Here is a 15,090-nt window from a genome sequence, read left to right on the forward strand (position 1 = left end):
GAGAACAGAGAATGACAGGTGAGATTATAATTAATGGTAGAAAAGAATAAAGAATTATGGACAGAAGGGGGAATTCCCTGAGATACAGAATTGGGAAAGACAATGAAGTTTTGTAAGAATGGAAAATTATGAGAGAAAGTGTTAAGTTGGGGAGAAGAAAAGAATTGGAAGGAAACCAGGAAATTATTAGAAAGAACAGAAAATTTTGGATGAGTAGAAGAATTGCAGGAGACAAAGGGAATTGTGGAAAAGCATGGAGAATTGTGAAAGAGATGGAGAATTGTAGGAAAATGCTGAACTCTGGAGAAGAACAGAGAATTGTGGTATAGATTGGGAGTTACAGGATATCAGGATGGCTGAGTGGTCTAAGGTGCCAGACTCAAGCTTAGCTTCCCCACTCTGGGGATTCTGGTCTTCCAGTATAGCCAGTGGCTTAGATGGTAAAGAATGCTCAAACTACCACACAATTGCACTCATCTCACACACTAGTAAAGTAATGCTCAAAATGCTCCAGGACAGGCTTTAGCAATATGTGAACCATGAACTTCCAGATGTTCAAGCTGGTTTTAGAAAAGGCAGAGGAACCAGAGATCAAATTGCCAACATCAGCTGGATCATTGAAAAAGCAAGAGAGTTCCAGAAAAACATCTATTTCTGCTTTATTGACTATGCCAAAGCCTTTGACTGTGTGGATCACAATAAACTGGAAAATTCTGAAAGAGATGGGAATACCAGACCACCTGATCTGCCTCTTGAGAAATCTGTATGCAGGTCAGGAAGCAACAGTTAGAACTGGACATGGAACAACAGACTGGTTCCAAATAGGAAAAGGAGTTCATCAAGGCTGTATATTGTCACCCTGTTTATTTAACTTATATGCAGAGTACATCATGAGAAACGCTGGACTGGAAGAAACACAAGCTGGAATCAAGATTTCCAGGAGAAATATCAATAACCTCAGATATGCAGATGACACCACCATTATGGCAGAAAGTGAAGAGGAACTCAAAAGCCTCTTGATGAAAGTGAAAGTGGAGAGTGAAAAAGTTGGCTTAAAGCTCAGCATTCAGAAAATGAAGATCATGGCATCCGATCCCATCACTTCATGGGAAATAGATGGGGAAACACTGGAAACAGTGTCAGACTTTATTTTCTTGGGGCTCCAAAATCACTACAGATGGTGACTGCAGCCATGAAATGAAAAGACGCTTACTCCTTGGAAGGAAAGTTATGACCAACCTAGATAGCATATTCAAAAGCAGAGACATTACTTTGCCAACAAAGGTTCGTCTAGTCAAGGCTATGGATTTTCCTGTGGTCATGTATGGATGTGAGAGTTGGACTGTGAAGAAGGCTGAGCGCCGAAGAATTAATGCTTTTGAACTGTTTTGTTGGAGAAGACTCTTGAGAGTCCCTTGGACTGCAAGAAGACCCAACTAGTCCATTCTGAAGGAGATCAGCCCTGGGATTTCTTTGGAAGGAATGATGCTAAAGCTGAAACTCCAGTACTTTGGCCACCTCATGCGAAGAGTTGACTCACTGGAAAAGACTCTGATGCTGGGAGGGATTGGGGGCAAGAGGAGAAGGGGACGACAGAGGATGAGATGGCTGGATGGCATCACTGACTCGATGGACATGAATCTGAGTGAACTCCAGGAATTGGTGATAGATAGGGAGGCCTGGCGTGCTGTAATTCATGGGGTCGCAGAGTCGGACACGACTGAGTGACTGATCTGATCTGATCTGATGCTGTCTCTGCATGTAACCCCCACCACCACCAAATCTGTCTATAAAAGCTCTCAACTTTTATAGAGAGGGAATCAACCTTTTGACAGATGTCCCCCACCCTCCCCCTCAGTTGCCAGCATCTAAAATAAAGCAACCTTTCCTTTCCACCAATCTGGCCTGTTTATTGGCTTTTGAGCAGCGAGCAGCCAAAGCCACCATAAACTCCTTTCAGTAACAAGATCTCTAACATGAAGGCTATGAGTATTCAGAATGAATGGGCCCATCAAGTGCAAAGCCAGTGAAAGCAAACAGCATATCTTTTCAGACCACTATAAAGAAGAGAAGATCCTAAAAATATCGAAGAAGAAAAAAAAAAAAAAAAGAAATGACATCTGATTTCTCAATATCAACAATGGAAACTAGAAGATAATGAAGCAATTACTTAACAATTTGGAATGATATGTTTCTAAACCTAGAATTATATATCCAAGCTGCCAGTCAAGTGGGAGGGTAAAACACAGACATTTTAGATTTCCAAGACCTTAAAACTGATGTGCTCCCAAAACAATGCAAAGAAGAATACACAACATCCAAGAACCAGAGATCCAAATCAAGACAGGAAAAGGTTGACAGCAAGGTCCAGGAAGACAACAGGCAGAAATAATTTCCAAACAGTCTAGAACTGGGCAGTGGCAGAGGTCAGGTGTTTATCCAAGAGTGAGGACTCAAGGGGTTGGGGGAAAGAAAACATATACAGTAGCTACTTGGAGAAACAAATGGCAGTCCACTTCAGTATTCTTGCCTGGAAAATTCCATGGACAGAGAAGCCTGGCTGGCTACAGTCCATGGAGTGGCAATGAGTCAGACACGACTGAGCGTACATATAGAGTGAAAGTGAAGTCACTCAGTCTTTGCGACCCCATGGACTGTAGCCTACCAGGATCCCCCATCCATGGGATTTTCCAGGCAAGAGTACTGGAGTGGGTTGCCATTTCCTTCTCCAGGGGATCTTCACGACCCAGGGATCGAACTCCAGTCTCCTGCATTGTAGGCAGACGTTTTACCGTCTGAGCCACATACAGAGTAGTTGATATATTTGAATGCTGACAGGTAATCATTTAAAACTAGACAAAGGGGAAAAAGGAAAAACAAGGATTAAATTCTAATGGAAATTTTGTACAAGAAAAACTGTCATCAGCAGTCATTACAAATATTTTTATAGTCATAATAATGTAGATACTGAAGTCCTAAGGGAAATCAGTCCTGAATATTCATTGGAAGAACTGATGCTGAAGCTGAAGCGCCAATATTTTGGTCACCTGATGCAAAGAGCTGACTCATAGGAAAAGACCCTGATGCTGGAAAGATTGAAGGCAGGAGAAGGGTATGATAGAGGAGTAGATGGTTGGATGGCATCACTGACTCAATGGACATGAGTTTGAGCAAGCTCTGGGAGTTGGTGATGGACAGGGAAGCCTGGCATGCTGCAGTCCATGGGGGCAGAGAGTCAGACACGACTGAGCAACTGAACTGAACTGAATGTAAGTACTAAACAAGATTTATCCAAAATGATTTATAACTATTGGTAGAGTGGAGGGATACATGTGTATGTGTGTGCATGTTTGTGTTAGCATGTTAGTGGAGGGACAAAGAAAAAGAAACAATTCAGAGTGGAAACTGAGGCCAAAGGTGTCCTGCCACAGTCTTCTCACCCACCTACTGCTTTTCCTGTAACTCCTAGCATTAGTATTAGTAGCTCCTTCTCTATAAAGCATTCTTCTACTTACTCCTTCCTTTCTATCCACTTGCTGCACATCAACCTCACAATAGTCACTTCTTCCAAAAGTCCAGGAACAATCTGCACATCCATATACTGAGATTCAAATATGGTTATTTGTCTGCATGCCTGTCTCTTCAATTACCAAAGGTTCTTGCCCTCTTTGTGAAACATGCCCCTTTGGAATCTGGTGAAATGTGTTATCTTCTCAAAATAGTATTTTTACGTGCATAAAACAAATTACAAAAGAAGCCAATTACAGTTGCTCCTCAGTATCCATGGGGGCGTGGTTCCAGAACCCACCACAGATCCCCAAATGCAAAGAAGCTCAAGTCCCATAGTCAGCCTTCCATATCCATGATTCAACCACTCCCAGATTCTAGTATTTATTGGAAAGAAAAAACCCACATGTAAATAGACACCTGCAGTTCAAGCCCATGTTATTCAAAGGTCGATTGTATATTGAAATATAGTTATTAGTTATCAACCTATTATATTGAAATATAGTTATTAACATGCTAAAAAAAAAAGATTGTGTAGGTTAAAGGCTAGGTTGCCCAGGAAATACACACCAAAGTAATATAGTTTTTTAAAATGCTGTCTTGATCCAGTTTTGAGGCAGTGGCTAGAGGCTGGTCAGTTCCCTGACTTCAGCATCTAAGCCCACAGCCCCCAGTCACCTCCCTTACTGGGCTTTCATATTCTGGGCCACTATCTACCTGCCCTCATCACTCCTGGGCCAGGTACCAAACAACTGGGGATAGCTCCTATGCTCCAGAGCCTGCTGAAATTATTTAAATTTCAGCCTGCTTGCCCTGCCTTGCTGGCTCCTCTGTCCCTGTGATTTCCCAGGCAAGAATACTGGAGCTGATTGCTGTTTCGTCCTCCAGGGGATCTTCCCCACCCAGAAATTGAAACTGTATCTCTTGCATTTCTTGCACTGGCAGGTGGATTCTTTCTCACTGTGCCACCCGGGAAGCCCTCTTTCCTACAGAAACCATAATAAAGGCTCATACCCACAGTTCCCCTCTCCATCCCTGCCTAGTGGTGTGCCCAGTGCCCCCATGTGTGGCGCCTCATGGTGTGATATGTACTCTGACTCTTGGGATCTGTGAGTATAATAAACAATCTTTTTAATGGTAGTCATTTTCTGTCATCAAATCTAAGCAAAATTACACTTATTAAAAGGCTGAGATTCCACAAAATTTGTGCATACAAATGTCCTCATGAACAACTTTGAGAGTGACGGAAAGACAAGGCAAAGGGAAAAATCGAACTGTAATGCAGTCAGAGTGGGAGCCTCAGCTCATCCTAGGAGCAGCTCTGAAGCTGCGATGGCCCTTCTCAGTTGTCCCCCTTGAGGCTAAGGGGCCTGGGCTTAGGTGCACTGCAGCCTATCCCCACAGAGGGAATATGATTTTTCCTGAAGCAGTTCTCTTAGGCACTGGGCAATTCCTGGAAAGAGACTTCACAGGTGCACTACGGTGATATAGAAAGATACATGCTTTTTATTTACATTTTAAATAACAAGATAAACTTACTTTAATTTTAAAGTAGTGATGAATAGTAGTATTTTGAGACAGAAATGACAATCATATGTAACATCATTTCTCTGTAATTGCTATCAGTGCCACATATATCTAACACTACCCGGATTTGTTGCCTGCCTTCCTGGTGGAAAAAAATACTTTCTGTTAGAGGCAAGCGAAAATACAGACCTTCAAATCCACACAGATGGTTGGTTGGCATCACCGACTCAATGGACATGAGTTTGGGTAAACTCCGGGAGATGGTGATGGACAGGGAGGCCTGGCGTGCTGCAGTCCATGGGGTCGCAAAGAGTCGGACACGACTGAGCGATTAAACTGAACTGAACTGAACTGAACTCCACACACCCTGTTAAGAAGACCTGCGGAGCCGAGAACTTTTGTTCATTTCTGGATCTCCAGATTCGGCCACAGATCTGCATACCTACTGATGTTTCTTGAGTCATTACTATAATTAAAACTGACGGGATACAATTTAAAAGGTATAAATTTTAAAACTCTTCCTATGCAACGCCTCCGCAGCTTAAAGCGCCTCGCCCTATGGCAAGTTTATTCAAGCCGAAAAGTCTATGTCGGCTTCGCCAGGAGGGGCGGGGCCAGAGAGGGGCCTTGCCTTTATAGGCCGAGGAGGACAGGAGGGGCGGGGCCTACTCCATTGTGATGGACAGAAACCCTCCCCCTTCAGCCGGTGCGCCCGCCTCCCACGCGCCCGGAAGTCCTGCCTTCGGAAGAGGAAGTAGCGGCGTGAGCGAGAGCCGGTGGTGACCCGGGCAACAGCTGTGACCGAACGAGGGGAGGGGAAGGTGGTGGCGGTGGTTTGCTGCCACTCCGCGCCGGAGTTGGCGGTTAGAGGCGGGACCGGCAGCCGGGTACAGGAGTCAGGTGCGGAGGGGCAGGCTGGCTGAAGCAGAGGCCGGGGGCGGTGTCTGGGATCCCGGGACTCGAGGGTGCCACGCGCGGGGACCGTGCGAGGAAGACTGCGGTCGCGCTGTGCCCTCCGCTGACCTTTCCTTCCTTCCTCTCTTTTCTGCGCCGTACTCTTCCCAGACCCCCAGCTCCTCGCCTATCCCTCGTGCCGCGTGTCTAGTATGGACTCGGTGGGCTTCCTCTCTCATCGGATCACCACCTCGGGACCCTCTTCCCTTCATCCCCGGGCCTACAGCCCCCTCGCTATGACATAGTTTCCCAGGGACCGCCTCACTTCACCCCCCAAGTCCGCACACCCTTAGAAACGTCCCCTCAAAGGTGTAGATTTCACACTAGTATGTCCCAAAGGGGGTGATCTGTTAAAGCTGTCCCTCATCAAAGTGGAGGGTGAAGTGGAGCCCCTGCCCAGTACATTTCTATAAAGGTGACAAGGAGGAAAAACAAGGGTTGGCCACATTAAGAATACTAAGGGAATAGTGGGAATCCAGGCATCAAGCATTCATCTCTCTGGTTTGGCCCGTGTGAATTTAGAATTGCTTGGATTCAACACTGGGAGTCCCACCATGGGCTTGTCTGCATCTGCCCCTGCTGCTTCTACAGTTCAGACCTCTACCCCTGCAGCTTCAGATCATCAGACAGCAGCCCCAACGTCTGGATGCCCAATGCACGAAGGGAAAGTGAAAGGTAATGGACCATTTATCTAGAAGATAAAAAGAATTCTCCAAAAGAGCTCTGAGGAGGTGGTATAGCATGCTGGTGAGGCTCCTAAGGCCTGGGAGTGGGGTGACCTGGGTTTGGTCCTTTTGTTGTTACTTTCAAGGTATGTGACTGTAGACAAGTTACTTCTCTAAGTCTCAACCCATCATCACCTGTAAGCTGAGGATATAGAATTGCCCAGGGTTGTGGTCATGACTGAGATCGTGGGTAAGTGAGGAGGGATTGCTCCATACATCAGCCCCCACTCCAACAATTTGCTGTGGTCTACTTTAGCGGGTTTTTTAGCTGGGAAGGCAAGCCCCGCTCAGCCCAGAGGACACTTGGCAATGCCTGGAGGCCTTTCTGCACGTCGTAACTCAGAGGGGAAGGTGTGTCTAATGAGAAGACAGAAGTGCTGCTAAATATCCTACAGTGTACAGTGCAGACCCTGCAACAGTCACCTGGCCCCAGATGTCGAGAGTGCCCAGGCTGAGAAACTTTGGTCTAGATCATGCTGTCTTTCTTTATCCAGACAGCTTTACTCCTCCCTCTGTTGGATTACTCTCTGTGTAAAAAATAAGTCATTGCCTGATGGACTTGCTGTTCATTTTTTTAGGTGCAAAGGTGAGACTTGAAATGCTTTCCTTTTTCATTGGTCCACCTGCCGCTTTAGATTGTCTTTGTAAAAGTATGCTCTGAATCCACCAGATGTGTGACGACTTGTTTCCAGACATGAGGGTAGGAAGCAGTGTTAGCGTGCTTATCTAGTGCTGACGCTTCCTGTGTTACGGCTGTTCATTCCTTCAGTCAGCCCACAAGAATTTGCTCCCTGTCCACCCTGTGCCAAGCACTGAGTGGTTCTGTGTGTTTTGTTTTTCCACTGAGAGAACAGCAGTGTCTAAAACAGAAAAAAATCCTTTGCCTAGTGGAGTTTACATTCTCATCCTCAAAATCCTGCGTGGTACGTCCCCTACCCCGACCCCCTTGTTTCATAATTAAGGAAACTTACAAGTCACACAGCTAGTGAGTGGCAAAACCAGCGAAAATTCTGGGGCCTTGAATAAGGACCAGTCCAGTGCTCTTCTAGGGTTTCTCCTTACAGGCAAAATGGAGGCAGATGTGGACGAAGCAGGTGTGTGTCTGTTCTGAGCATCCCTAGAAAGTCACACAGTCCTGTCTAGGGTCTGATTTCATTTGCTGTGTTCCTAGGAGAGCTGTAAGTCAGATGAATTTGCTTTAGGAAAGAAGGTGGGTATATCTGTAGGAGATTGAAGGGGCTACTGGTTCTCTGGTATGAAAAACGTAAACAGGATTTTCTTTCCAACACCAGTTGGGACCAGTGTGCCAGAAGAGACTGGAGAGGAGAGGGGGGCAGAACAAGTCTCCCTCCACCCCTCAGTAGACAGCTCTACAGGGTCCTCGCAGAGGAAAGGAAGTAAACAGAAATTTGTCTTTTGCGTGTAGGGCGCCCAGAGTTCAGTGTCTCCTTGGTGTTCACTGCTGCTGCCCAAGATAAGGGTTCCTTTCCACCAGCTGTGTCTTCCTGGGCCATAGCTCTCCCCTTGCCTGCCTGCCTCCTGTGTCTACACTGCCTTCCCGGCCCGCACACTTGTTTCCAGCGGCACCTGGGATCCTTAGGCATTGACTACCCTGCCCGCTGCTGTTCTCAAAGTGGCATCTGGATCCCTCGTGGACTGGGGGATGTTTTCTTTAGTGGGTGCCTTTGCTTGATGAACTCGCTGTCTCCTGACAGCGAATTGAGCCTCGGCCAAGTGGTCTTGTTTTAGTCCTGGAGCAGGGCACAAGCAGAGCACATCCTGAATTTTCTCTATGAGCCTTTTGGATGGCTCTTCTGCTCATTTTTACCTCCTGTCCCCAGTCCCTGAGAGAAGACATCCATAATGAAGGTCTGGCCTCCTGTGCCCTGGTGGGAGTTGGGTCTTGTCTGGAACTGGGGAATAGAAAAGTCAGGGAGACCCATTCACAGGGGGCCCTGCCCCCAGAGGTACTTCTGTAACAGCTCATAGCAACTCCCTGCTCCGTTCCTAAACCCCTGCTGTGGGCAGTACCTACTCTGCCAATGCTGAGACTCTGGGGGTTTATTTTTCTTGGGGTGGGTAACACAATAGGAGAATGGGTACCCATTTCTCTTCCAAGGGGAAAGTTAATTTATGGAGCCTATTCCTGGACTGTCGGATGTTAGCGCTTGGTAGCTGTGACCAGTAGAAGCCTGACTTTGTCTGTGCCGGTGATCCCTAGTCAGACATTCGACTTTTTGGGGCCCAGATTGAGAGCCAGATGTCCTGCCTTTGTGGTGACAGTGTTTTCACCCTTGATCCGTTTCAGGCTGTCCAGTGAGTGCCGAGCCGTCGGACTCAACCTGTGGGAGCAAAACGAACTCTGTGCCTGCGCACCAGGAGCGCGCCTACGAGTACGTGCAGTGTCCCATCACCGGCGCCAAGGCCGCGAATAAGGAGAACCTGGATCCTTCTAACCTGGTAACCCTCGACCAGCCCCTCTGCCCAGAAGTTTTTAATGTAGGGATGCTCTTACAGGCTCCCAAACTACAGGCTGCTGGGATTGATCCTTCTGCGCTTTTAAAATGGAGAAGTCTGATATTCCATCCGTAGTGAAAATCTAGACTGTGTCACTAAGTGTAGTTTCGGAGAGCGCCTAGGAAAGCCATGGACTATCCCCAAGCGCCAGAGCAGGCTGACCTGGAATCAGCCACACCAGAGGATGTTGCTTTGGGGGTAGAGTATTAGGTGGGCGGGAGATCTATTAGCAGCACGGCTGGAGTTCGGAAAGGTGTTGCTGGTTTGGGGAAACACCATAGGCACACGGCAAGGTTGGGGTGCCTCTTAAGGCACAGCTGGGTGCCAGCCTTGTGTGACCGCCAGTGACAGAATGCCATCGAGAAAGTGGTGGTATTCTGTTTTGTATACATATCAATACACACACATTTATCACCCCATCTTTTTCAGAAATTTGTAGTAGTGCCTGCCCATCATGGTTATTAGTTTTTACTTTCTAATCCTTGAGAAAGAGACCAAATGTTTGACTGTAGTATGTATTTACCATTTATGTGAAGTCAACAAGGAAAAGAGCTTCTGCGCTCCGACTCAACCGAGAGGCCTGAAACTGATGTCGCTGGTTTGATGGGGAAACTGGGCTGTGTGTGTGATGCCTTGCTTTCCAGGAAGTAACTATGTTGCTTGTTTCTACTTTGTATTTCCAACCTTTTTTTTTTAAACCCACTTACTTTACATAGATGCCACCTCCTAATCAGACACCAGCCCCCGACCAGCCGTTTCCACTATCTACTGTGAGAGAGGAATCGTCTATTCCGAGGGCAGATTCAGATAAAAAGTGGGTTTATCCTTCTGAACAGATGTTCTGGAATGCGATGTTAAGAAAAGGGTAAGTGAGCATATTCCTGAGGCTATAAATTTGCTTGTGAATCTAACCTTTTTAACATTTAATTTTTAGATGAATCTAATCTAAGAATTAAATGTTAGAGGTTTTATCCCCCAGGTGTACAGTAAATTTTTATACTAACCAACTGATTCTTCAGACTTAAGTGCAATGTATTAGGATTCTCCAGAGAAACAGAACTAATAAGATGTATATATCTTGATATACATATAAACAGATTTGTGGTAAGGAACTGACTCATGGTTACGAAGGTGGAGATGTCCCATAGTCGGCTCAGCAGGCTGGAGACCCAGGAGAGTCTATATTTCAGTTCAAGTCCAAAAGCAGGAAGAGAAACTGATGTCCCTGTCGGAAAGCAGGCAGGCAGAAAGAGTTCCCTCTTACTTGCAGAGGCTCTGCCTTTTTGTTCTGTTGCAGCTTTGAGAGCTGGGCCCGCTCTGCCCATTTAAATGTTAATCTCATCTAGAATAATGTTTGACCAAATATCTGGGTACCCCATGGCCCAAACAAGCTGACACATAAAACTAACCCATCACAGCCAGTAACTTTTTTTTAAGTACCACTGCTATATAAAATACTTAGAAAAAGGGAATTTGTGATACTAATTAAAAAAGTGTCACTTGAAAAATCGAGGGATCCTTGATATTTGGATAAATCGGATTTTTGGTGACACAGTGAAATGAATACATGGCATTCACAGTAATGTTTGTCAAGTTTTACCAAATGTTCTTTCCTAGGTGGAAATGGAAGGATGAGGATATTAGTCAGAAAGACATGTATAATATCATTAGGATTCACAACCAGAATAATGAGCAAGCTTGGAAGGAGATTTTGAAATGGGAAGCCCTTCACGCTGCGTAAGTATGTTCAAGATCTTAAAAAAACCATTCTTCCAGCATCTTAATTTCATAGCTGCTTTCTATGAAAGAAATACAGAAGGGTTTTAGTCCAACACTGTGCTATTCTATTAAAACATTTTAGGTAGCAGGCCTGTCTCAGTGACTTGCGTGACAGACTGCCCTACTCAGTCATGTAAAATGCCAACTATTTAAGTATGTTCGTGGGTTCAGTGAGTCCCAAGTGCAGAAAGGACGGAGCAGGGATGGCTGGTCTCTGCCTCCTGATGCGTGGGGTCTCAGCCACCGAGACTTAGTGGTCAGGGGTGACTGGACACCCGTGGGCTGGAAGCCTTCGAAGGCCCCATTTACTCCCCTGGTAAGTGATACCATGCCAGCTCTCAGCTAGGACGCCTGCCCATGGCCTCTAAATGTGGCTGCTTTGGCTTCTTCACACCATGGTGACTAGGTTCCCAGAGCTAGAGTTACAGAAAGCTCCAGGGACACTGCATCTCCTGTGATGACTGAGTCTGGGAAGTCCCATAGTGTCACAAGCCTGCCCACATGCAAGGGGAGGGGCCGTTGACCCCAGATCTCAACAGGAGGAGCATCACAGTCCATTCCAGGCAGAGCACAGGGGCGAGAAACTCTAAAATGCTCTCTGCCCTAAGGGAGCTGGGAAAGATTTTGTTCACACAGCAGCATGTATTGAATCCCCATCAGGAGTAAACATCAAGAGGCATCTTTGCACATGATCATTTTTCTTGGGGAGATGGGGCTTCCCTGGTGGCTCAGATGGTAAAAAATCTGCCTGCAATGCAGAAGACCCAGGTTTGATCCCTGTGTCAGGAAGATCCCCTGGAGAACGGAATGGCAACTCACTCCAGTATTCTTGCCTGGAGAATCCCATGGTCAGAGGAGTCTAGTAGGTTGCGGTCCATGGGGTCGCAAAGTTGGACATGACTAAGAAACTACACACTTTTTCTCTGGGAGACTAGCTAAATGCATTTGTGAGTTAGTGGCGATGGGCCATCAGTCTGTTCAGAGCCGTGGTCCTCACACTTGAGCTGCCTCAGCATCACCTAGGGGTTTGTTGAAATACTGAGTGCTGGGCCCTGCTCCCAGGATTTCTGATTCAGTCGATCTGGGGTGAGCATTTCCAAAATGGTGCCTGCTTGAGGGCTCCACCTGGAGAAGGGTAGGGGGTGGGGCGTGTCTCCACGGAACCAGATGTCATCATGGTTGGTGGCTCATGTTTTTAATACATGGCAAAATGTGATTAACTTCTTGGACAAAATCCACTCAATGTGGAGACTTAGGCTGCAAGTGTGAACAAATGTGAAGTCGCTCAGTCGTGTCCGACTCTTTGCGACCCCATGGACTGTAGCCTACCAGGCTCCTCTGTCCATGGGATTTTCCAGGCAATAGTACTGGAGTGGATTGCCATTTCCTTCTCCAAGGGATCTTTCCAACCCAGGGATCGAACCCGGGTCTCCCGCATCATAGACAGACGCTTTACCGTCTGAGCCACCAGGGAAGTCCAGGCTGCAAGTGTGCTGTTGTTAAAGCTGAGAATGAAAGGAGCTTGGCTAGTCCTTAGCCGGGGGCCCATCACACGTGGGGTGCTTTGCTCTATCCCAGTTCATTAGAGAGACCTGTTTAGGCCAAATCCTGTCTTTATAGTGACAGCAGCTGCCAAGACAAGTAGCCTCTTGTATTTTCCACTCCCCCTGCAGGGGACAGTGCTGTGTGCCTTATGCCAGATGACCAGGAGACTCCCCCCCCCCACCCCACCCCCATGGCCCCTGTGAGCTTGGGGGTGGAGGCTGGCAGGGCACCTAGAAAGTTCAAGCCCAGGGTCTGCCCAGAGAGTGAGTAGATTGTCTCAGCACGACCTTGTCCCCCACCTGTCAGCTTGTGTACAGTTATTTAAAGAGATGGCCCAACACTGATTACATTAGTTCCTAGGGAGAGCAGCAATTTTCTTTCTTCATGAAGGTTGCTCATTGGTTTCAAACGAGAGAGGAGTATAGCATTTTCTTACTTTCATCTGGAAAAAACCCCAACTGCTCTTCGTGCAAGAGAAGAGTTTATGCCTGATACCTGATCCTTTTGTTCCTGAGAGTACACCATGTGGACAGGCCCTGACCCCGGACTCCTGCCAAGAGCAGCACAGATACTCAGAGGGAAGGGGAGGGAGTGGCACGCACTTGATCCAGAAGTTAAAGCACAGCATTTTTTTTTTAAAGCAAATAGGGATATTTCTGTGAGGTTTTTCAGTTACCTTTCTCTAATATGTAAAATATATACAGAAAAATGTGTGTCATGGAGAAACTGCAACATTCTGTTTTTCAAGGGAAAGAGAGTTATCTTATTTCTTCTTTGGGGATTTCTAGTGAGTGTCCTTGTGGTCCATCCCTGATCCGGTTTGGAGGCAAAGCAAAAGAGTATTCGCCACGGGCAAGAATTCGCTCCTGGATGGGGTGAGTGTCTGCAGAAACGTTCTGTTCCTCAGGTCACGGTCTGCTTGCTCTTGGCATTAAAACCAGGCAGTCAAAGAACTGCAGTGCCATCTTGCGAAACATGCTTCACTTTCAGCTGCAGACCTCCTGTGCTCCCTCAAGGTGGTGCTGGCGGGCAGCTCGGGGTTACTTCCTGTCTTCTTCTTATAGAGTTGACCGGAGTCATCTTCTCTGTGTTCTTGCAGTGCCCCCTCGCTCCTCCCACACTCCTGCTCTGTCCACCTATGCACTCCATGCTCCCTGTTGTCATCGGATTCACAGCTCCCACCTGCTTCCCTGGTGGCTCAGCTGGTAAAGAATCCACCTACAATGTGGGAGGCCTGAGTTCTATCCCTGAGTTCAGAAGATCCCCTGGAGAAGGGATAGGCTACCCACTCCAGTATTCCTGGGCTTCCCTGGTGGCTCGGCTGGTAAAGAATCCACCTGCAATGCGGCAGGCCTGAGTTCAATCCCTGGGTTGGGAAGATCCCCTGGAGAAGGGAAAGGCTACCTATTCCAGTATTCTGGCCTGGAGAATTCCATGGACTGTATAGTCCATGGGGTCACAAAGAGTCAGACACGACTGAGCAACTTTCACTTTCACCTGCATTTCTGCAGGTGCTGAGCTGACCTCCCCAGCCTGGCTGTGCTTCCTGCCATTGACCTTCTTCCCTTGTAGCAGATGAGCTGTCTGCTGATGGGGGAGCCTCCTGCTTTCCAGCCCTACCTTCCCACAGCACTGTGGACCATGCTCATCGGAGTCTCACCTCTCATCCAAGGTGGACCCTGAGAGCCAGCCTCCCCATGTGCTGCCCTGCTGGCTTTCTCACCGCCTAAACCCCAGCTCAGCATCCCACAGGCATGGTAACCCCCGCCAGCATGTTTTCATTCCAGGTACGAGCTGCCTTTCGACAGGCACGACTGGATCATCAACCGTTGCGGGACGGAAGTGAGATATGTCATTGACTACTACGACGGGGGTGAGGTCAACCAAGACTACCAGTTCACCATCCTGGACGTGCGGCCCGCGTTGGATTCGCTGTCGGCCGTATGGGACCGGATGAAGGTGGCCTGGTGGCGCTGGACTTCCTAAGCACCGCTTTGTCAGAGATGAGAAAATAGAAACGATTTTTTTTTTCTGAGAAGTACATTAAACTATTTTCCCCAAACTGAATTGCGCTCCTGATGTAACAGGGATTCCAGGGGATCATCCTACCTTCCATGCCACTTAGCAAAGGGTACTCAGCATGTGCTCTTCTGAGTACCGTTTGTACCTTGCAGTTGACGGCACATCATTTTAAGTTGAGGCCCTCCCTGAGTTTCTCCTTTAACTGCAGTATTGTCTGTCTATTTGATCTAAAAATCTGAACTTCTGAAAAAGACCTTTGCTGAAAATATGAAGAGAGCTGCTCTTTTCCCTCCCTGTTTTAAATACTGATGTGTAGATCTGAAAGCCCACAGGATGCTCAACTTTGACCTGGTCCAATATTTTATTTAAAAGTGTTCTGTTAGGCTTTTTATACAAGTTACCAGCATTTCTCAAGTCCATCAAATACAGTAGTGACCCCTGAAGAAAATACAGCCACACCCCAGCAATGTACTCCACCAACCTGAGGTGTGTGTGTCTTGCTCTCCAGATTCTT

At 47.1% G+C, this 15,090-nt stretch overlaps 1 protein-coding gene across 1 annotated transcript; it reads left to right on the forward strand.

Annotated features, from left to right (window-relative positions):
• The first annotated feature begins 5,781 nt into the window (after window positions 1–5,781).
• LOC113887285 (cytochrome c-type heme lyase) lies at window positions 5,782–14,621 on the forward strand. Its single transcript, XM_027534340.1, has 7 exons — window positions 5,782–5,934; window positions 6,511–6,663; window positions 9,022–9,173; window positions 9,947–10,095; window positions 10,848–10,967; window positions 13,343–13,429; window positions 14,342–14,621. The coding sequence occupies exons 2-7, from the start codon at window positions 6,543–6,545 to the stop codon at window positions 14,538–14,540; spliced, it is 828 nt and encodes a 275-aa protein (XP_027390141.1). The 5' UTR covers window positions 5,782–5,934; window positions 6,511–6,542; the 3' UTR covers window positions 14,541–14,621.
• The last annotated feature ends 469 nt before the right edge of the window (window positions 14,622–15,090 follow it).

This window comes from Bos indicus x Bos taurus, chromosome X, assembly GCF_003369695.1.
Source record: "Bos indicus x Bos taurus breed Angus x Brahman F1 hybrid chromosome X, Bos_hybrid_MaternalHap_v2.0, whole genome shotgun sequence".
Taxonomy (NCBI): domain Eukaryota; kingdom Metazoa; phylum Chordata; class Mammalia; order Artiodactyla; family Bovidae; genus Bos; species Bos indicus x Bos taurus.